Here is a 22,795-nt window from a genome sequence, read left to right as displayed (position 1 = left end):
ATATACCACTGAATGATAAAGGAACCCACACACCGAGTTGTTTATTAAGAACTTATTATTGTAAAACTTGAAATTAATAAGATATTTACATAAAAAAAGGAATTTGCGTCCAGTGGAGCAGCTCTCTGTGTACATGGAAAGCAACAGAATATAATCGTCATAATAAGATCAATAAGAAGGGGCAGAACATAAGGATAAATACTACACACATACCTACAGTAGTCAGTAGTATTAGAATTGGGTGTTCAGGGCAATAGGAGAAAAACAATGAACTGTTGCTGTGTCTAATTGTTTGTCCTAAAGCGACATCTCCAGGGAAGGAGTTTGTGTGCAGGATTTCAAGGCTACGGCCTCTGGGGCCAGGCCGACCAGCAGCTGCAAAGGAGGCGGCTGAGAACCGAGACAAGCATGCATGTGTCTGTCATATTATTGCTGAAAGCGAGCGAGCAAAAAAAAATAGCGCGCGAGAGGAAGAGCGGTCCGGGATGCTTTTTGATTGTTCCCCACATGAAACGACTGGGGCCAGGATGGTAAGCCAGCGTTTCCCAACCTTAGGAACTTGAAGATGCGTGGACTTCAACTCCCAGAATTCCCCAGACAGCATAGCTGGCTGGGGAATTCTGGGAGTTGAAGTCCACGCATCTTCAAGTTCCTAAGGTTGGGAAACGCTGTGGTAAGCTACCGTAACAGGCGGCTTTGTAATTTCAACGAAGGCAGATACGGCGGCCGGCAGCAGCCGAACGGACTCCGGGGAGGACGAATCGGCTCGGCAGCCTCCGCGATCCCCGCTGAGCCCCAACGGTCCCGAAGGCCCGTTCCGACGGCTTCCACTCCCACCCCACAACCGGGCCCGACGGCCGCGAGCCGGCAATCCAACCTCCCCTCCGCCCGTAACGCTCCTACCGGGCCCAGCCGAACCGCCGCTGCCCAACGCCCTGGGCCAGGGGTCGGCAACCTCGGCTCTTTTATGACTCGTGGACTTCAACTCCCAGAATTCCTGAGCCAGCATAGCAGGGAGTTGAAGTCCACGAGTCATAAAAGAGCCGAGGTTGCCGACCCCTGCCCTGGGCGAAGGCAGGCGGCAGCCTCCCCTCCCGGCTTCTTCCTCCGCACGGCGGCGGTTCGGCCCAGCCGGCAGGCCGAGGCCGCTCGGCGGGCCCCGCTCACCTTGTTGATGCGTTTCAGCGCCATCCTTCCTTCTGCGCGGGGGGAGCGTCGCGGTGAGGGCGGTGGTGGTGGGTGGCCGCCGCGGCCGGGGGGTCACTCGAACTGCGCCTCCTTCGCCTCCGCCTCGTCGGGCCTGTCTGCGCCGCCGCTGCCGCACTCCCTCCCTGCGGGTGGGGGATGGAGTCGCTCGCTCGCTCGCCGCCTGCGTTTTCCTCCTTCCTCCGGAAACAGCCGGGGGCGCCCGCCCGCACCGAACGCCAGCCGCGACGTCGACGGCGCCGCCTCTTTCGCTCGGCGGATGTCTCCCGACGAGCCTCTCCGGCAAAAGGGCAACGACGGCTCGGCGGCTACCTCCTTCGGAGAGGAACGGGGAGAGGGGGGGGGGAAGAGCGGTGAAGGAGGCTGAGGAGGCGGGCCTACAACGCGCGCACGCGTGATATCCCGCCCCTAAGTGCCTTCCGATTGGCGGAATCCAGCGCCTCTCAACGGCCGCTGTAGGAAAGGAGACCGCGCGCTCATTCGGTGGAGCGAAAGGAGCTAGCTAGATTTGTGAGCGCGCGTCTCGTCAGATTTGCTATATTTACTAAGGTTTGCGTCTTCTCTAAACCTGGTCGTTTGCTCGATGATGTCACAATGTGCATATCATTGTTTTGAGAACAGTATGGCTTGTTATGGATGTTTATGCATGTGTGTAGCCAGTGCTTTTTTTGTAAAAGAAAAAGGTGCCGGAACTCACACATGTCATACAACCTGCCTTGCCTACCCTACAAGGTTCTATCCAAAAAAGGTGCCGGAACTCCGTTCTGAGCGTTTTATGAGAAAAAAAGCCCTGTGTGTAGCCACTAATACTATTTTACAGTAGAATTCTTAGAATTATCCCTTTTGAGAATTCAGATTTGAGTTAAGCTCGTTATTGGGCAAAACAGTTAAGAGTCCTCCTTCCAAAGGAAGAGGAAGATCTTTAACAGCAAACAGGCACTAGCTTATTAGCTGAACGAAGAAGGGCCTCCAGGCACGTGAATCAAGTCTTGTCAGGTACAGGCTGTACTTATATTAGGGACTCCCCAGAAAGAACAAGCAAATGATCCTGATTGTTCTTCCCGTTCCCCTTTTTTGGGTGGATAACAGCCCCTGCCTTCTAAGTATAATCGTTTTTACCGTTGAGATGAAGATTAGCGGGAGCAGGTTGAGGCTGCAGCCTGACTCGGTGATAACTTTTGATACTAAAACTGTCTCTCCTTCCATGTCCTGGAGTCGAGCTCAGCTTACGTATCCACATAACTAAAACTCTGGACGACCGCCAGATGGGAGAAATTAGCTAGGCGAAACTGTAACGCTCCTACTTCCAGCGGTCTCCGGATACCGGCGGCCTCGCGTAGCATCTCTGTATCTGCCAGGTGCTTCTTCCAACCGAGCGACAAGAGCTCAACTCTTCAGTCCAGCGACGCACCAGAAGCCGTTGCTTTATCCCAAGTATCTTCAAACTTGGCCCTTTTATGAGTTGTGGACTTCAACTCCCAGAATTCCTCAGCCAGGCACACTGGCTGAGGAATTCTGGCCATTGAAGTCCACAAGTCATAAAAAGACCAAGTTTGAAGACCCCCTGCTTTATCCCGGCCTTTTCCCAGCTTCCTCGCCTGGCCTACTTTCCTTCGCAGATTCCAAGGAGGGCGACGCTGCTTAGCTCGTCACGCCCTCCGAGGCGACTCCGGCTTTCCTCCCTCTCGGCCCACCGGCTCGTCAAACGCCCGGCCAGCCGCCGGGAAAAGCCGCGGCGACCCATCTAGCGCCGGCTTTCTGGCTCCGCCCCGCCCTCCTTCCTCGGTAGGCCCCGCCCCCGGTGGCGCGCATGCTCCGTGGCCGGGAGTGCCGCTGCTTCTGTGCGAGGAAGAGTCCGGCCGCGGCTTGAAAGTTCGCCAGGCGAGCCGAAGGTAACCCGGCGGCGTCCGGTCTCGTCCCGCCTGGCCCAAACCTCGCCCGGCGCCATGGTGCTGGATAGCTTGGCCCGCATCGTCAAAGTGCAGCTGCCTGCTTACCTCAAGCGCCTGCCGCTGCCGGAGAGCGTCGGCGGCTTCCTGAGACTCACAGGTTAGAGGGCAGCGCAGGGCTGTTCGGGAAAGGCAAAAGGGGGGCACGGCGTGTACACTTGCGTGTCCGTGGGAAAGCTGTGGCTTTCTGGCCGCCGAGAGGCGAGAAGCGCCGCTTTGGACTAGCCCAGGGGTCGGCAACCTCGGCTCTTTTATGACTCGTGGACTTCAACTCCCAGAATTCCTGAGCCAGCATAGCTGGCTCAGGAATTCTGGGAGTTGAAGTCCACGAGTCATAAAAGAGCCGAGGTTGCCGACCACTAGCCTGACGTATCATGGAACGTCCCCATTTCTTGCACACCCAGCCTTGGCTCTCCGCTTCGCTTAAGAACGGACACTTGCATAAAGTCAGCTCGGAGATAAACTCCGATGGATTCAACGGGAGGAAGTCGGGCAGCCTCCTCCGGTGCATTCTGTGGCTTGACCACAGTGCCCAGTTTTCCGCCACGTGATGCTCCCTCCCAAAGGGCCACACAGCATGTTGGTTCCTACTTTCTGCAGCTACTAACTTTGCTGGCTTGCTTCCAGGGGTTGGAGAAATGGAAAACTAATTGGTATTCCAACAGAGAAAATGTAACTTGGGTTCGCACATTGTTTATGCCTGTCTTATTTTAAGAAAATCTCATGCCTGGCTTGAAACAACACATAAAACCACAAACTACAATACAGTGGTTAACCATGATGAAAAAATCTATATCTGAGAGATGCCAGGTTGTCATTTAGGCTTCCATGTTGGGGGGGGGGGAGAATGTCAAAACGTGCTTTGTTTTGACAAGAACAGATGACTTGGTTAAGTTTGAATGATAATGGATTAACAGAGTTGGAGGTCTTCTAGTCCAGCCCTGTTCAGGTAGGAAATCCTGTAACATTTCAGATGGTTATCCATTCTCTTCTTAAAAACCTCCAGTGTTAGAATACTCACAACTTCTGGAGGCAGCTCATTCCGCTGATAAATTGTTCTGATTGTCAGGAAAAATTCTCGTTAGTTTTAGGTTGGTTCTCTCCATGATTAGTTTCCATCCATTGCTTCTTGTCCTACCTTCAGGTGCTTTGGAGACTAGGTTGCCCCCCCCCTTCTCTGCAGCAGCCCCTTAGATATTGAAGCACTGCTATCATGTCACCCCTAGTTTTCATTAAACTAGACATATCGAATTCCAGCAGCAGTTCTTTATATGTTTTAGCCTGCAGTCCCTTAATCATCTTTGTTGCTTTTCTCTGCACTCTTTCTAGAGTCTCAATATCTTTTTTATATTCTGGTGACCAAACCTGGATGCAATATTCCAAGTGTTGTCTTTATGTTGTCATGTTTGTTTCATCATTGTGTTGGTATCTGTGGATTGTAAAAGTCACAACTTAAAATAATTCTATTTCCAAAGAGCTATTTTATTTTTTGGTTTTACATTCCAAAACATCTGTTTTACGTACACTTTGAGACACATTTAAATGCTTTTGTAGATAATGCAGTTTCCCAGGTGACAGCATCTTTATCAATTTTTTAAAAATTATTGATGCAGTTTGATCTGGGCTGTATGTAACCTAAATAATGCATTTTACATATTGTAGGCTACTCAGTCTCTTTTGGGAGTTGGGTGGCCCCACAACCCAATAAATTAAAAATAAGCTAATTAAGTAGATAGTAGATAATTCTAGGGTTGTAGATAGAATAGAAAATAGAAAAGTGTCCTGGAAGAAGGCAAATGCAAATCACTTCCAAGTTGTTCCCCAAACCTGTAAAATCACCAGGAGTTTCCGCTTGAAAAAACCTTTATATAATATGTAAAAGAAAAACTCTGTAGGATTTTTACCCATTCATGTTTTCCTGTGTATTCCTAATGCTAATAGGTAGGATTTTAAAATAAAATAAATTTCTTTAGATTTTGTCGTCTATCATTTCAGTCTGTATTTATAAACAATATAAGGTAAATAGTACAAGCATATTTTTAGGAACTAAGATTATTGAATCATATACCTTATGTCGATGTTGATTTTTTAGTTTCCTGTATCTACATAGTTTTGATGGTTTATTCAAGCCACTTGGAACTGTATGTAGTGGACTAAAAAGGTACATAAGTAATGATAATTGATATCATTATACAAGAGATTTAGCAAGAGAGTGTTTAGTTCATTTATCTGGCCAACCATCTTCCATGAAGTGACTCTGGGTAGCATGCAACCATTAAATAAAAATATAGGAAAATTAATACAACAGTCCAGTTGTTGTATTATGCCAGAACCCTCTTCAGATATCCTGGGTCCCTTAAGACATCCCCTCCCCAAGTCAGGTCTTGACAAACTTATGGAACATTAGGAGTGATGGAAGGAGGAGATTGTTCCACAAGCAGGGCATCAGGGCAGAGAAGGCCAGCCAAGTCAAGCAGATAATGCATGCTCTTTCTGCCAGCTCTAATGGGGGACAGGCAGTTCCAATTGCAGATGAGTGGTCCTTCAGGCAACCCAGTCCCACACCATGAAGTATAGAAACATTCTTCAGTGGAGATAAGTTACTTTTTTCTATATTAAATCCTCTTATTCCTACAGTGGTATGGTTTTTGGTAACTGCTTTTATGATCTTTTTCCGGGCATGTTTCTGTTGTGAGTGATGTTTTCATTTCTCACATTACTAAATCATCCATCCCTAAAAAGAGTAGATATGATACCAATGAAAAAGAATATTTGTAGCTCAGGGTTGAACTACCGGGGTGGGGTGGGGGCTCTCTGAGCTTGGAGTTTTTCTTGCAGATGTTTCACTGACAAACTAGGCATCAGTGTACTTCAATCTACCTCAGTCATAGCATGTGGTGGAATATCCATGTTGGAGACGAGATCAATATAAACCTTGTGACAGTAACTGTGGAGGATAGATATGTGAACTTATTCTTGGAAAAATAAACCAAACATTTGTTCTCTTTCTTGTGTTAATAGAGGAAAGAGGAAAGATCACTTTTCTTTCATGCCTAAGAATGATTAATTTTCCTGATTCTGCATGAGACACGGATAATGGCATGTTAAACCCAGTAGAGAAAAGAATTCAGACCCAGGTCGATAGAGATGCTCTGAACCAGCCAGGCAGCCTCGTCTCACCAAAAAACCTCCTGAGCAACTGCCCGCTGAACTTTTATTCACCTCCCTCTTCTGAATACCAACATTACAAAAACTCCATCAATCTCATACAAAATAGGATACATAGAGATAATTGGATACATAGTGAGAACTTCTCAGGTGCCTATGAGATCATTACAAAAACAAGATACTAAAAGATATATGTGAAAGCTCTATCATAGCATTTCCCAAACCTCCCACATGCCAGCCTGTGAGCCAGGAGAGTATGCTCATCACTGTAACTCAAGTGGAGGCCAATAAGGGGGTTTGGGAAAGCTGAAGGCTGAGAGGCCAAATTCTTGGGAGGCCAAATTCTGGCCGTTCCCACAACCCCCCCCCCCAAGGAAATATTAAAAGGTCAGAATATTATATTTTTTCAAAGGATCTTAAAGAGACAGAAAAACATGCCCAGTTTTTCTTACTAGCCCCAAGTCTCCCTTCCCAAGCAGAAACCAGCTCTGTAGAAATGCAGATTAGTAATCCATTTAGGAAAGTTGGAGGCCTCCAGCTAGAAGCTTAGGAAGACAGACACCTAAAATCTAAGACAGGACATAATAGAATTAACCCACAGATGCCAAAGGGGCACACTCAGACTCAGGTCAAAATACATGACACAAGAAATACAAGCAAGCCGGCCTGGCCTGATAGATTTTGGGGTTTCATTTGTTTTACTATTGTTTTACTGTATACTTACCTTGCTCTGTACACCGCCCCGAGTCCTTCGGGAGAAGGGCGGTATATAAAAACAAACAAATAATAAAGCCTCAAACAGGAAGAAGAAACAACTTCCAAGAGCCCCAGAGGGTATAAAAACCCACTTCCTACATGTGCTCTCTCTCTTTTCTTCCAGAGGAATCTTTCTGTCTGGCTGTCCTCTTCAATAAACTGCAACCTTCTTTCTAAAGCAGTCGCCATGTTGTTTATTCCCAGCTTGGACTGAACCATGAAGACACTTCCTTCAACACTTGTTTTCCCTTTCTCTTAAAACTACTAGTTAGATGTATACAACATGCCAAAGTAGATCTACCAAAGATCTAATAGCTCCATACACACAACATAACTTTGGTTAGTTTAACCTTGGTAATTTTGCTTATTGTGTGAAATCAGTTGACTTGATTGTGGAAGCTCAAAAAATGAGTTAATTGTCAGCAGATTAAGTTTGATTTTGACATTCTATCCAGAGTTAGTTTTCTTAATCAACATGGCATATCTCTTATCTCTTCTTTTATTTCATTTTTTAAAAATTTGATTCCAACTATTAACTGTTTCTAGGCTGAGCTGCCTAACAAATTCAGAGGCTTGGAGAGATAACTAAGCTTCAGCTCAAATGAGTGTATTGGCTCTGTAGACTCTACATAGCTACAAGGTTAAAAAACAGTGAAAAGTGAAAAGCACAGCTGAAAGGCCAACATGGGGTAGAGGCTAAAATGCTTTGAGAGAAAAGGAATCTTGTTCAACCTGCCTTTCTTGACTGAATCCAAAGCAACTTTGGAAATTTTATTTACCAATTTGTGAAGAACAGAGGACTTTAGCAATTTCACAGGGAAGGTCACCTTCAGGCCCATAATTTTATTGCCTTAATTGCCTCTTCCTGTTACTTCATTTGTACTCTTGCATCAGGCTAAATATCTGTTGTTAGCACAGTTACAGTAGATAGAGAAGTCCATCTGTGCCTAACATGCTGCTCCCAGAATATGGTATTTTCTTATGTTAGCCTAGCAAATTGGTCATGAGGTAAAATCATGCCTCCATGGAATGATGTTTCCCAAAAAACATTATACAGTTGCTTTGCATAACAGATTTTTGGCTAATAGAAAGTTTCAAGACACAAACAGTAATTGTGTCTTAGACTTATACAGCATGCTGTATAAAACTAACGAACAATTTGATGAATGAACACAATGGCCTGGCTAACACAATATGCTAACGGTAAGCAGTGATTGATTTCCCACAATATGCTCGACCTGCAACTAGTCCAGAACCTAATCTATTGTATCAAGTAATTGAGTAAAACGGAACACAAATGGTTTTATATTTTTGTTGAACATTTACAAAAAAATAGTGACCATGACACATATATTACAGACATATTAGTAATCCATCCTACCCAATCTGGTTTTATAAAAGTTCACCAAGTACTTGATTGATCTCCACTGAAAGCCAGTTTGTTCTATTGGTTAAGTTAGTAGACTAAAAACCAGGAGTTCTAATCCCACGTTAGGCATGAAAACTGACTGGGTGACTTTGAACCTGTCACTGTCTCTCAGCCCAAACCACCTGACAGGGTTGCTGTTGTAAAAAAAAGCGGATGAGGAAGGAGAATTAGATATGTTTGCCACCTTCAGTTATTTATAAAAATAATAAAATGGATTAATTTTTAAAATAAAAATATTCCGATTATTCATTTGGAAAAAATTGAAATTAGAATTTGTGGCTTTGTTGGAACTGGACAACACCTTTGAATTGTGACTTAAATAGAGATTTCATTCCTTTATATTAATTGGATCAATTTGTAGGGTACAATCATGTCTTTTTATTTCTTTTATTTTTCATTTAATAATGGAACCATTACATCTTTTATTAGGCAAATAGAGATTTCAAGTATAACAGTGGTAAGAGATGAACACAAGTTGTTATATGCAGACTATAATTATTTTCTATAAAAATATTGATATTTTGAAGAAATTTTATAATTTATCAAGTGATTGAGTCTTAAAATACTTTTAATGTGCTTGTCAACGCTGCGAACATCGGATGTTTTTGCTTTGACAACAGATGGAAATGCAGCCATTTTCTCTTGCTTTTAGAATTAGTTGCTGCTGGGAGGGGGAATAGGGATGAGAGTCCAGCTAGTCATAACAATAATAACTTAATCGTGGGAACCCAAGGACATTAGACCCAGAGCTGATAGTGTTTCAGCGAGCTGGGGAGAAAGCCCGCTTCAAGCTAATTGGGGAATGTGATTTATGACTGTTTATTGGAGGAGGGAATTGCACTTTGTTACTTTGTATCCAGGGGAGGGGAATTTAGTTTCTGGTTTCAACTAGGTAGTGCTGATACTTTGTTTCTTGAATAAAAGATTCTTTAAGGTAAACAATGCCTCGGAGTTCTTCTGAAGAGTTTTATCTATTGGAACCATGACAGTGCTCTAATGTTTCTGTCCAAATGATAATAACTAAGATTTTAGTTTTTGCGTAAATTTTTTCTCAACATAAAATTTAACGAATTGTTAAAATGCCATTGAAGATAATTATGTAAAAATTAGTATTAGTTCAAAGCTGATGTTCTTACATAGAGGTATTCCTGTACTACCATGTTATTGTAGGATGATTTGATATTTCTATCTCCCTATATATTTACATCTATATATGATCAACCCCCTATCATATCATGATGGGGGGTTTTAACTTTCTTGATTTCAGCTTTTTTTTAGAAATGTTTTATTGATTTTTTAGAATAACAATTCTTAGAGCATAGTGTACAGCCTGTTGTCTTAGTTCATATATTTTGGAAAAAAAATCAATAGTTAATTAACAATAATTAATTTTTGTAATTCCATAATTAATATATTAATAATATATTTCTTTTATCTTCCCTTCTCCCAATAGTATTCTCCTTCAACCTTAAACAAGTATCGTTCTTAATTTTTTCAGTGCATAAATGGTTAAATATAAACATTTTTTTCATGTTTGTACAAATAATGTCCATGTATGACATTTTTTCTAATCAACTTGTGTTGTTTTTATAAAAATCATCTTAATAGTTCACCATATATCCTTTCATAGTTCTTATTTAAGCTTAATTTCCCCTTAATATTCAGTCATAATTTTCTCAATATTAATCATCTAAATATCCAGATTTTCCATTTAGATATACCATCCCAATGTTTTCATATTTCATGTGTTATAAAAATACTATGCTGCTTATCTATCTTAAGCCATCTACCTATAACATCTTTTCTGATTACCGTACTTTATATTTCAGTTATGTTTGTAAAAGTTAATTTGTTAAATCACTATATATCTTATTTTTAAAGTTCTTTTTTAAGCTTAATTTCCTCTCAGTATTTCAGTCATTCCTCACTCCTAATTCTCTTCAGCTTAATTTACCATTAAATGTCAAACTTTTCATTCACATACATCATCCCAATATTTTTATATTTTATATATTATGAAAAATACTATATTACTTATATATCTTATCCCTCTTCTTGTAGGGCGCCTTTATTTCCAAAGTCATCTGCTCTTTTAACCATATTCAAACAAGTGTTTGCTCATATAATACTGGTAGGGCGAGTCAAATCTCGAATCTGTCTCCGGCCTTCTTTTGCCAAGTAGCTTCCCAGGTTGATATATTCTGCTTGCCAGGGAGTTCTTATATTTTTGTTAAGTATTGTTGGGCATGGAGAAGACAGGATGCATAGAATATACTGTATGCTTTTTGTCTCCCGAATCTAATGGTTTTCCTGGCAGTTCTATGGTCCATTTTGTTAAATCTTCTTTCTTATCCTCAGATTTATTCTGACATTCTTATGAATAAAGTATTTTTTCCATTTTTATTGTTATGTCAGAGTTTTCTAGGTTTTTTCCTGTTTGTGTTAAATTATAATTCTCTTCATTTGTAGCTTCGCTGATCAAGTAATTTTCTTCTAGTTTATGTTCTGTTATCTGATTTGTTCATTCTTTACCATAATTTTCTGAGTGTTTTTTGATTGTGGGTTTAGATTAGAGATGTGCTCATTTATGCCATCAAAGTTATTTTTTATCTCCTCGTGGTTTGAAGCTATTGTCATTTATATCTGTCATAGCATTACATACATTTCCTCCTGGAAAGTATTTTGTCTTGTCTTGAAATGTTACTTCTGGAGGTCCTTGATATTCCAGGCTAGGTCCTTCGGCAGTAAGTATTAAATGTGGTTTTCTGTCATTTTTTGATAAGTATGCATTGCCTCCCCCTTTCAAATAGTCCATCAGTGCCATAGTGTCTATAATTAGCCTTATCGATCCAACCAAACTCAGAATCCAAGCAGCCCAAATTTTATATACCGGTAGTTCTTATTTTTATATATAGTTTTTATAATCCACTGTATTTTCAATTGTCACGGCATCAGTAAAATCAGTATTTTATAATAGTTCTTTTATTCAGGGGTCAGTTGTCAACCAGTCAAAATTGCAGTTCAATATATTTAGCCACCTTCCTGTAAATTCCTCCCTAAAAGATTAGCCCAGAGTCAAAGTTTTTCTTTTTCTGTAAACAATTCTTGAGTTTAGACAACAGTCAGAGTATTTCTTTTCCTTCAGACACTTTTTAATCTTATGGCTGGCCCAGTATGTATTCTTTCTTTGTTCCCACCCAGCTGTCTTCTGAGAGTTATTAAAGTTCAAGGAAACAGATTATTCTTTGCTTCTGGGTGTTTTGCCAATTTCTGAGTCAATGTTGTTAATGTTCTATGTTCTAGTTCTCCACTAGGTTCCAGTAGTTGTTTGTTTTCCAGCTTTTTCAGACAAAAAATATTATTACTATTTTTATAGTTTCATCAAAACCCTTTAAAGTATAATCTTAGCAGTTTTTTTTTTAAAAAAATTAGATTTATCCAGACTATTTTAACTTTGATTTCAATATATTTCTTTACCCCTTAAAGGTTAATTTGCCACTTCTGTCTATGGGGGAGTAGAGGTGTAGTCCCCTTCACTTTTGGAGGTTTTCTGACTTTGGGGGATCTTTCCCAAGGACTTAGTTACAGAGTAGAGTAGAGGAGATCAATACTCTCACCAGTTCCAAGCACGCTGTTCACCGTTGTTCTGGTTCGTGCTCTTGGACTTCGGCTGCAGGTAGCTTGGGCTAGATGCTGATGTGCAGCTAGCCTTTCACCTGTTGGGTTAGAGGGCTTCCCCTGGATCAAACGGAATGACCGCTGTCGTTCCATGATCATTGGGGCACTCCTCTTTCTTCGTTGCCTCTCCAGGGTGACTTCAGACCCTTTTAGGGTCCACTGGCCGGGTGAAATCAGCCGTGGGATGCAGAGTTCCGCAATCCTGCGGCCATGTGCTATGGTGCAAAAACCGGAAGTCTTGATTTTAGCTTTATCTTTGGGCTTGTAGTTTTACATTAATTTCTGCAGAGAATGAAAATCATTAAGTCAAACTACAACATTGAGCTCATTTACAAAGCTATTATTTCACTGACTGACACCATGAAAATACCTTGGTTCCATTTTTAACTATAGTTCTATTGTATTTTCTGTAATAAAGACTGCAGTTAAGATACATACTGGAAAACATTAGGACATGAAAGGAAAAGTGTTATGGTTTAAAAGAGTAAACCTACTTTTAAATCATGCCAAAATCTTTTCTTCTTTCTGTTATGTCTTTGTGAGTACTCCCACTTTGCTCTTTTTTCCATCTTATTTACATATTAAAAAATATGCTGAGTCGTGAACCATTTGGTCTCTTTTTAGCCTAATCCAATGAGTTTTGCAGACCAAAGGAAAGCAGCAGCAAAATATAACTTAGAAGGATTTGCTGCATCTTCTTTCGACATGTATAAAGTCTCTTTGTATGACAAATCAAGTTTGCTTATCTTTCTTCCTTGTTAATTAATGTTGGGCTTTAACAAAAATTGATTTCCATTTCATTTGGATGCAAGATGAAGAAGCAGGAAAGACTTGTTAGATTTGGCATTGTATTGTGCTCTAGTTATATCTTCCTGCTCTCATTTCCTGTTTCTGTTCCAAAGAATTCTACTGCAGTGTACCATATCATCTCCAAATGACTCTGCTTTTTATACTGGTATACTAAAATAGGTGGTATCCTTCTGCAATCTGTATCTATTCTCTGCAGAGAATATGTGACTGCCTGGCAGAGGGAAATATCTGTCCCCATTCAATAATGCTGTTTTAGAACAACAGGTAATCCTTGTTTAGTGACCACAGTTAGGACCACCCCCTTTCTAATTAAGCGAAGCAGTTTGCACCGTACAAAATTATGGGACTGAAAGTGTGCTTTCTGGCTCAAAACTGACAAGATTAATCTGTTTCACACTTTTTTTTTCCTCCTAACCATTCCCCACCCTTTGGCAAGCTAGTCCTGGCACTGGGATAATTAACAAGAAGGGAATTAATGTTTGTATATGAAATACGTTGCTGCAGAATATTGTTTTAGAGTATGCTTGTGGCATGTGCTTAGTTTCAGAATGGCTCCGGTTATTGCCTTTCCTGGGTGTCCTTGCTCTGCTCGGATATGTTGCTATTCGCCCATTCCTTTCCAAGAAGAAACAGCAGAAGGACCGCTTGATCAATCTCAAGATCCAGAAGGAGAATCCCAAAGTAGTAAATGAAATCCACATTGAGGATCTATGTCACACAAAGGCAGCGTACTGCAGATGCTGGCGCTCTAAAACAGTGAGTTATTTTATTGAATTTGCCGTACACTTTTTACTTAAGGTCGTTCTTGTCACTTATGGTACAGAATTGCTTGCTTCTTTTAAAAGACATGATTGTACACTTCGGGGTAGAATGTTCCTGCAGACTGTTTATCACTAGTGAAGAATTAATACTTTTCCCCCACTTTTGCCAGAACTAGTTTTGATTGCATACTAGTAAATACCTCCATTTTAAGATCTATTCTGTAGCTGGAAAAACAATATTGTCCATAGTCCTTTAGGATCATTGGGAAAGGTGATGCCTGAGAATTTTATATGTATTTTTGTGAACACATCATTTGCATGGACATCTAGCGTAGCCCATGTAGTTTGTCAAATTCATATGTGTTCATCATGATTTAAAAGTTCTTTGCTTCCATTTAGTTTCTGACATGTTGCTGAACTGTAAGGTTGAATTTCCTGGAGAAGAACAACAGCTATGATATAGATATGATTTCTCAGCTTTATTTAACTAGCATGGCATTTCAGGTTTAGAACAAGTGTTATAAATCATGTCTTGTCATGCAAATTGATCATAAACCATAACTGAATTTGGATATAGAGCCAAATAATATTATGGTCTTGTTACTTATAGTTTGACATGTCCACATTGGCAACTATGGCTCAGTTTTTAGCATTACACTAAGCAGAATCCTCTACATATTGTATGTAACATTTAATACAAGTTTATTGCCACCACAACAGTTGTAACTTAGAGGAAGAAAGTGGATATAAGTGAAGATATAAGTATAGCCAATACCAATTGAATTCAGTCCAAGTAATGGGGTTTATTAATATAGATATTTTATACCAAGCCTATTATGATTTCTAAACCACACTTTATACCTTAACACGTGCAAGCTAACCAACTGTTGAGGTTAAACTAAAAAGGAAAAGATTTTGGAAATAATATTTTTGTAGCTGTTCATTTCTGACCACTGCTCGCTTCTGTTAGCCAGCCACTCTACATGCTCAAATTGTTCAGTTTTGATGATGATAAGCATAGTCCATAATTTAAACCACCAAGCATGTCATTTAGGTTTTAGATTACCTATTTTGATACTTCTCATCCTTGGTGATTTATTACCCATACTAGCCTACCAACCTCATCTGAGTATGTATTGTGTTTATTAATGTATTTGAGTCTAACTTGACCCTTAATCTCAGTTATAGTCATAAAATCACTAACATTCCAGGTTGCCTACTTTTTCCTCTGTTTTTGTTTCAGTTCCCTGTCTGTGATGGCTCTCACAACAAACACAACGAGTCAACAGGAGATAATATAGGACCTTTAATACTCAGGAAAAAAGAAGTCTAGCACACTCCTAAGTATGCTATGACTGATGGGAAGTCAACTTGTATATATATTTGTAAAGGTTTCTGTCTTATGCTAGTCACAGGGTTAGATTTTGGAATATTTTAAATTATCTTAGATTTATACTTTGTGCTAGATGTTTAGTAATGTGTTTTATATAACAAAAATGTACTATATCTATGCTTTGTAACCATCGCAGAATTATTTTTCCCAGAACTATAGGAATTGTAACAAAGAAAGAAAGAAAGAAAGAAAGAAAGAAAGAAAGAAAGAAAGAAAGAAAGAAAGAAAGAAAGAAAGAGAAAGAAATAGATACCTCTATTCTAATTACAGATGTATCAACACTACAGAGTTAACAGATTTTAAACCAGCTATATTGCCAGATAGCCACAAAACGGGGAATTGATTTTTCGAGGTTGTCAAACATGGTCATAATTTTGTTTTTAAGTGGGCATAGAAATTTGCATACAAGCCGGTACTTCAGTTTGAACATTGAGCGTGTTCAGGAATCACTTTTATACAGAACCGCAGATAGGCTTTTTTTGAGAATGATTAAAGAGATATACAAACTAGTAGCAGAGTGGGTTTTTTTTGCTTTTTAGAAGTGATACAGATTATATATAATTGGCTTGTCTTTAGTGATGTTTTGAAATACAGAACAGTTCAGTCCAAGAACTGCCTATTTTATTTGCACAATTCATGGTGCTGAGTAGCATTAAATGAACTATAGTAATTAACCTACTTGCTACTAAACATGCTCTCACCTTAAACAAATTAGTTCATGGTATATGAACAGTATAGCACTCTGAACTTCAAATAATCTAATACTTTTTTGCATATTTTCCAAACCTTCTTGGTCTGTATATCCAATCTACCTGTACCTCTTGTACATAGTTAAGTTCGGATTCCCATGTGCAAGAGTAACATTAGTTGGTCATGGCCCACATTTTACATAGTATTAAGCTGTATACTCTGGAAAATATCAGTTGCTCCAAAGGACTCAGGCAAGCTAATAAAAGAACAGTAAATGATGCTAGATTAAGGTGTGTACTATTTTTTTTTTTGAAGAAATGGGCTGAAATCAAAAAAATTCTTAGACATTATATAGTCACAGAAAAAGTAAATTCCTTTTCTCTATCCTCCTGAATCTCATGAACAAAATCCAGATTTCTACAAAAACAGTTTACCTTGTTAGTTAACTATGATGTAGGGGTTGTTTGTAAAACTTAAATTCTACATCTGGTGTCCCAAATATTTCCATTAATTCTGAAAATCTCTTGTCTGCATACTTAACCACAGAAGAACAGTTGCTAGAAATGTACAAATATAGTATGCTTACTATCAGTTTCTTTCTAGATAAATCATGCATTTCTACTTAAAGAAAAACACACAACTGTATTCCTTTTTATGATCACTTTGTTTCTTAAAAAGCAATGTTTGCATTTTTTATTTTTCTGGTCATGGAGACCAAGGATCTTTCTTGAAATGTATGATACTGGACAACGAAATGAACTATGAACTGGATGAAATTTCAGTAAGTTACAAAATGACAAATAAGGTAAACAAATATGGATCAACTCCCAGAATTCCTCAACCGGTCCACACATTTTTAAATTGCCAAGGTTGAAAAACACTGATCTGATACATCTGTGAGGAAAAAATGTGGATAGCTAAGCCAATGAGCTAGTTACTAGCTATGATTTTTACTGAAAATATTCACTGAAAATATTTTTCTCCAATATAACAGGAAATCAAGTAATTTTAAGCTGATACATAATGATGAAGAGCTGAGTTCTTGAGTTGTCTCATTAAAAAGGTCCCATGGTAACTTTCCTTTCCTTTGAAGAAGAAAATAATTCCAGGAAATACCACTTTTAATACTACCTTGCTTTCTAAAAGAAAATATTTTCAACTGTTTTATAAGGGGACAAGGGGGAATCTTTTGTGATATCCCTGTGAATCCTATTTGTGTAAGAAATCCTGAACCTCTGAGTTCTCCTGTTAGAGCAAACACTTCAGGCAAGTTTCTGGTATGGTTACATTTTTGGTCATTGTTTTATCTCTTCAGGCTTGAAGTAAAATTGCTAATCTCCACAGCAATTATGTGCCTTTGTTTGAAACTTGAAGCAGGATAGGTTATCCTGGCAGTAAAATAAATACCTAACTTTGCTCTGGACCATAAGGACACAATATGTAATTAGGATTTACCTGATTTACCATTCTTTATCAATTCAAACAAAAAATGCTGAAATTGTTTGAAGATTAAATAAGACAGTGAATAAAATGTGCGTGGGGGTACATGAAATAAACTGACTACGTATTTGGTCTAAATAAATAAAAATAGAAATTGTTTGGTTGCTATCAAATCATGTGTTACTTCCTAGTGATTATATGGATAGATTTTCTCCAAATGATTTTTCTTCAACTTGGCTTTTAGGTCTTTCGCTGTTGTCATTAAACCTACTTAACTTCCATTTAGCCTTGTCTTCAATTCATCTTTTCCAGTCCTTTTATTGAGCAGCTACTCTGGTAAGACTTGGAGAATGAGTGAGAATTGCATTGCTATAGTGCAGGGATGTTAAACTGCCAACCCGCAGGCTGGTTGTATCATACACAGGACGCGTCCACCCCAGCTCTGGCGATGAAAAAAAAGTCACAACACGTCACATGACAAGTTTGAAACCCATGCTATAGTGTAACCAATAAAGCTGGCTTAACAAAATTATTTGTGCACTGCATTACATTTAGTGTGAGACATTTACCTGCCCCAAGATCCTACAAGAGTTAATATTAAAATAAGTAGAAGGCAATTTTGCTTTAATCCCAACTTTTGGAATATACACACATTTGGCAGTTTTGCTCACACAAAACAGCTTCTACAGAAGGCATGATCAATCACAAGCGTTTGTGTTTACTAGAAGGCAAAGAGTAAATTTGCTCTCTATTACCTTTTCAACCTCTGGAATGTGATGCATACCAAGATACCTACATATATATTTTTTTCCTTCCTTCCCCCCCTTTCTTGTTTTTCCTTCCCTCTTCATTCTCCTTTCCTTCTTTTTCCTTCTCTTTCCTTCTTTTTGTTTGTCTTTCCCTTTCTCCTTTCCTGTCCCTTCTTGAATGCTCAAATGCAAAAGGGGAAACATTTCTAGATGCCTCTTTGCCTTGTGATCAAATGCCACTTTTGCTAGTAGTCTGCGGCCACTTAAAAGACCGAGAACAAACCAGGCTCATTTTATCCCATGCTTGCATTTAGTGGGGGCATCCACAGACAACAGTACAGCAGAACAGTCAAAATGGTGGCTGTGATATTTGATCAGAGCTCTGTTTTTTGTATGCAAGAGTTTTAGTATTTAGGAACAGAGGTAAGTTAGTTGCTTTTATATTAATACATAATCCTTAAAAGAGCTCTCCTGCAGGGACCCTGCCTGGTTTAATTCAGACTGGAAATATAGCAAAGGAAAATATTTTCCCCTACTCTGCTTTGTCCTGTTTTCTCCACTGGAAATGCCTGTTTGCAACACACAAGGAAGGGATACTTTCCTAAGAGTTCACAATTCAAGAATACCAGGGTTAATTTGGATTTCAAATAAAGTCCTGTCTGTGACAAAAGAGAACACAAAATTGCTTTCTCCTTTGAGCCCAAGTCTCAATGGATCTAGGATTGAAGCAGAACTGTGTGAACTGGGGCATCTCCAACCAAGTTGCCTCTCCTTCCTTCCTTTTTTCCCTCCCTCCCTCCGTTCCTCCCTTCCTTCCTCCCACCCTCCCTTCCTTCTGCCGTTCCTCCCTTTTTTCCTTCTCTCCCTCCCTCCTTCCATTCCTTCCTTTGCCTTCTCATTTCTTTCCTTCCTCTGCACTCAGGAAGGGGTGATGGGAGGGGGAGAGTTGTCCTGGTGAAAGAAAAGCCTCCTGGCTGCGAGGCTGGAGGTGCTGGTGGGAGGGGTGACAGCGCTGATCTACATACAACCTGGTTGAGTCCATCAAAGCCAGAATGCGCTCCACTGGGCAGCCCTGGAATCCACAAGGAGCTGCCCTGCCGCCTGTGCCCCGCCCCCTGGGTGTTCGCAAAGGAGATGACCGGCGTCAGCGTCATGGGTGAAGTCAGCCTGCAGGGACTCCGCTTGCACACGCACCCAGGGGATAGAGCAGTGCTGCCCCGTGGATTTAAAGCTGAGCAACTTCTGGCTTTGATGGACGCAACCTGGTTGTAGATCAGTGCCCGGTCGGTCTGGGCTGGGCCAAGGTGCAATGGGCCGGTCCTTTGCTGTTTCCAGAGTTGGTCCCCAGACCGGACGGAACCACATATCGGGCCAGCCCCAGCCTGCAGCCTTGTGTTTGACATGTCTGGTCTGCAACATTCACCCTATTCCCCCCCCACTCCTCACAACTGCTTACCCCTCCCTTCCTGTCATGCAGGACTCACCTTGCAAAAATCTGTCTGCTCTCTGCCGCTTTTTCTTTCCCTTTGAGGGAGAGGAGAGTTGGCTTGGAAATGCTTTTCCTGCTGACAATGGAAGCTCCTGGCTGCCGTAATATCGCATGAATTCAAACAGCCATTCTCTGCAAAAGAGGTCGGCTCCCGGAAACTTCCATTCTCTGGGGGTGGGGAGTGTTTGCTTCGTTTGGACGCCTATGACAGGGCTTTTCAACCAGTGGTACGGGTACCACCTGTGGTACATTGGCATCTGGCAGGTGATACATGACCATCCTAGAAAAGTGGTAGCCGGGGAGGGGAATGAGCTGAACTGGTGGCAGCACTGCACAAGCCTGAGTGAGAGACGGCTGGAGCTGCAGGGCTGTCAGGACTCAGTGAAGCACCAAGATCAGTGCCAGGCTCCAGCTGGAGCTCGGCTCTGATCCTGGCACTTCTGCTGAGCCCAGAAGAAGTGCCGATCAGCTGGAATGTTGCAGCATTTCCAGGGTCTTGGGATTTACATTCAGATGCTTGGCAACTGATTCATATTTATGCTGGTCACAGTGTCATGTGAAGTGACCAAAACCTGCTGCAACCACCCAGCAGACAGGGAGAATAAAAACCAAACAACCCCCACCCCACCCCTGCTGCCAATCCTCAACAGAAACCCTCACAGCAATGATAACCTCAGACAGGAGGAAGAGTGCCGCCAGGCGGGCAGGCAGGTGTCTTGCTCGGCTGTGGCTTGGGGGGCACTTTTTTCAGTGCCACTGTAATTTCGAATGATCACTAAGCGAACTGTTGTAAGTCAAGGACTACCTGTACTTCATCACTTTTTTCCTTCTTTTTTTTTGGTCATCAAGTTTTTGACACCTTGCTAGGCGACTGGTGGTACTCGGATGTTGTCATATCCTAAAACTGGTACAATGGGTGAAAAGGTTGAAAAGCCCTGACCTATGAGGTAAGGCATGGAATTGTCCATGGCCCAGCTGATTGCCTCACTTGTGTGTGCGAGCCTTAGTTTGAGGGCAGGAGCAAAGCCTTCAACTGAGCAGGGAGGCATTGTAGGTCCAGGTCCCTGGCACCCGCATCCAAGCCAGCAGCAGTGGCAACCACCTGAGTGGTCACGATCCTCCTCCCCAGCCATCCATCCACCTTGCCCAACCTTTTCCTTGTCTGGCTGGCCGGCTGGCACAAATCTTCACCACTCTTCTCCTCCTTGTCTTCTTTACGCAAGCAGTGGTAGCTGCTTGGGTTTTTCAGTTCTGTCCAAGTGAAAGAAAGCAGAGGCTCAGCAACAGGATTGCTCTTAAACAATAAGACCCGGGTGTGCTGCTTGCTTGCATGCACTGGCCTTATTGAGAGCAATCCCACTGCTGCGCCTCTGCTTTCCTCCACTCAAATGGAGCTGAGAAACCCAAGCCACTGCTGCTCACTAACTTTTTATCAGAAGGGAAGCCTTGGAGAAATTGGATTCTCCCTCTGTGAGCAAATGGGGCGGTTCAAAATGAAGCAAATTTGCTGCGTTTTCAAGCGTTGCATTTGCACATAGAAGGAGCTCCCCATCTCCCCAAGGTCTCTGTTCAGACAAAAAGTGTTTGAGTGGCAGTGACTTGAGTTTCTCTGCTCCATCCTTAAGGAAGGCGCAGAGCAGGATTGTCCTCAAGAAGACGCAGGTGCGCCGCTCGCTCGCATGCGCTGGCCTTATTGAGATCAATCCTGCTCTGCGCCTCCAGTTTCTTCCTTTCGGATGGAAAAGAGAAACTCAAGCTGCTACCGCTCAAACACTTTTTATCTGAATGGAAACCTTGGGGAGATGGGGAGCTCCTTTTGTGAGAAAATGGGGCGATTGAAAAAGCAGTGAGTCACTGCTTCTTGAGAGCAATCCTGCTCTGCGCCTCTTAAGGATGGAGCAGTGTTTTTTGCTTTTGATACAGATTGTATATTATTGGCTTGTTTGTGATTTAGAAATGACAGCATTATATACTGATATTTCAAAATATAGAAGAGTTCAGTCTAAGAACTGCCTATTTTAACTGCACAATACATGATGTTGAGTAATTACTGGCTGCATTATATGAACTACAGTAATTAGCCTATTTGCTACTAAACCTGTTGTTCCCCTCAAACCAATTAGTTCATGACACGTAAACAGTATAGCATTCTGACCTCACATAGTCCTCTTATGTTACATTCTAATATTTCCCCCCATATTTTCCAATCTTCAGTCAAATTAAGAATAGATTCCTTTTCTCCATCCCACTAAATCTCAGGGATTTCTCCATGAACAAAATCCAGTTTTCTAACAAAGCACTTTACTTTGTTAGTTTCCTATCTATGGTGAAGGGCTGTTTGTAAAACTTAAATTCTACATCTGGCCTCCCAAATATTTCCATTAATTCTGTAAGTCCCTTATCTGTATACTTCACCAAGGATGAACTGTTGCTAGAAATGTAGAGATATAGTATGCTTATTATTAGTTTTTTTTCTAGAGAAAAAAATGCATTTCTACTTAAGGAAAATAATACAACTGTGTATTCTTTTTTATGATCACTTTGCTTTTGAAGAAGCAACGTTTGCATTTTTTCTATTTCTGGTCATGGAGACCAAGTATCTTTCTTGAAATGTATGATACTGGAAAACAGTATGAACTATGAACTGAATGAAATTTTAGCAAGTTACAAAATGACAAATAAGGTAAACAAATATGGACCAACTCCCAGAAATCCTCAGCCAGTCCACACATTTTTAAATTGCCAAGGTTGAAAAACACTGATGTGATACCTCTATGTGAGGAAAAGATGAGCTAGTTACATACTATGATTTTTACTATCATTGAAAATGTTCTCCTCCAACATAATAGGAAATCAGGTACTTTTCAGCTGATACATAATAATGCAGAACTGAGTTGTGAGTCATCTCATAAAAAAAGGTCCGAAGGTACTTTTCCTTTCCTTTAAAGGAGAGAACAGTTGCAACAAATGCCACCTTCAGGACTAACTAAACTTTCTCAAACTACCAAAAGAGCTTCAAGAGTTCTGGGAGACTGATAAATGAAATACACAACAAGAAAATCCAGTGCCAAGAGTACTACTTATTTTGTTTGGGAAATCAAATTTAAGATCCAAGTCTTCTGTTTCGAAATTGATTTAGACAGCAGCCAGAAATGCTGAGAGAATACAGTATATTTTTATTATATAAAATACAGGGTGGATCACAGGTCTGAAAACAAAGTATCATGTAGTGCTATGATTTCATTGTTGCTCACACTAGGAAAAAACGTTTAATTTG

At 40.9% G+C, this 22,795-nt stretch overlaps 1 protein-coding gene and 1 long non-coding RNA gene across 3 annotated transcripts; one reads left to right on the top strand and one right to left on the bottom strand.

Moving 5' to 3' along the window:
• Positions 1-37: 37 nt before the first annotated feature.
• Positions 38-1,544, bottom strand: LOC310643432. Its single transcript, XR_014493070.1, has 2 exons — positions 1,168-1,544; positions 38-390 (listed from the first exon to the last, which is right to left on the bottom strand). It is a non-coding gene; the product is annotated as an uncharacterized lncRNA (long non-coding RNA).
• Positions 1,545-3,035: 1,491 nt separating this feature from the next.
• Positions 3,036-22,766, top strand: LOC310643315 (CDGSH iron-sulfur domain-containing protein 2-like). 2 transcript variants are annotated; one of them, XR_014493048.1, is made up of 5 exons: positions 3,036-3,255; positions 13,538-13,752; positions 15,001-16,621; positions 17,525-17,616; positions 22,467-22,766. XR_014493048.1 is itself a non-coding variant. In XM_083367606.1 (3 exons), exons 1-3 carry the CDS (start codon positions 3,153-3,155, stop codon positions 15,088-15,090), a joined length of 408 nt encoding a protein of 135 aa, XP_083223732.1. In that variant the 5' UTR covers positions 3,036-3,152; the 3' UTR covers positions 15,091-17,669. The 2 variants fall into 2 exon arrangements, 1 of the variants encoding a protein (XP_083223732.1); XM_083367606.1 differs by lacking the exon at positions 22,467-22,766 and having other exon boundaries at positions 15,001-17,669.
• The last annotated feature ends 29 nt before the right edge of the window (positions 22,767-22,795 follow it).

Source organism: Vipera ursinii (genome assembly GCF_947247035.1).
Source record: "Vipera ursinii genome assembly, chromosome: 7".
In the NCBI taxonomy this organism is placed as follows: Eukaryota; Metazoa; Chordata; class Lepidosauria; order Squamata; family Viperidae; genus Vipera; species Vipera ursinii.
The sequence above is the reverse complement of the archived record's forward strand: the minus strand, read 5'-3'. Positions and strand labels throughout refer to the sequence as shown.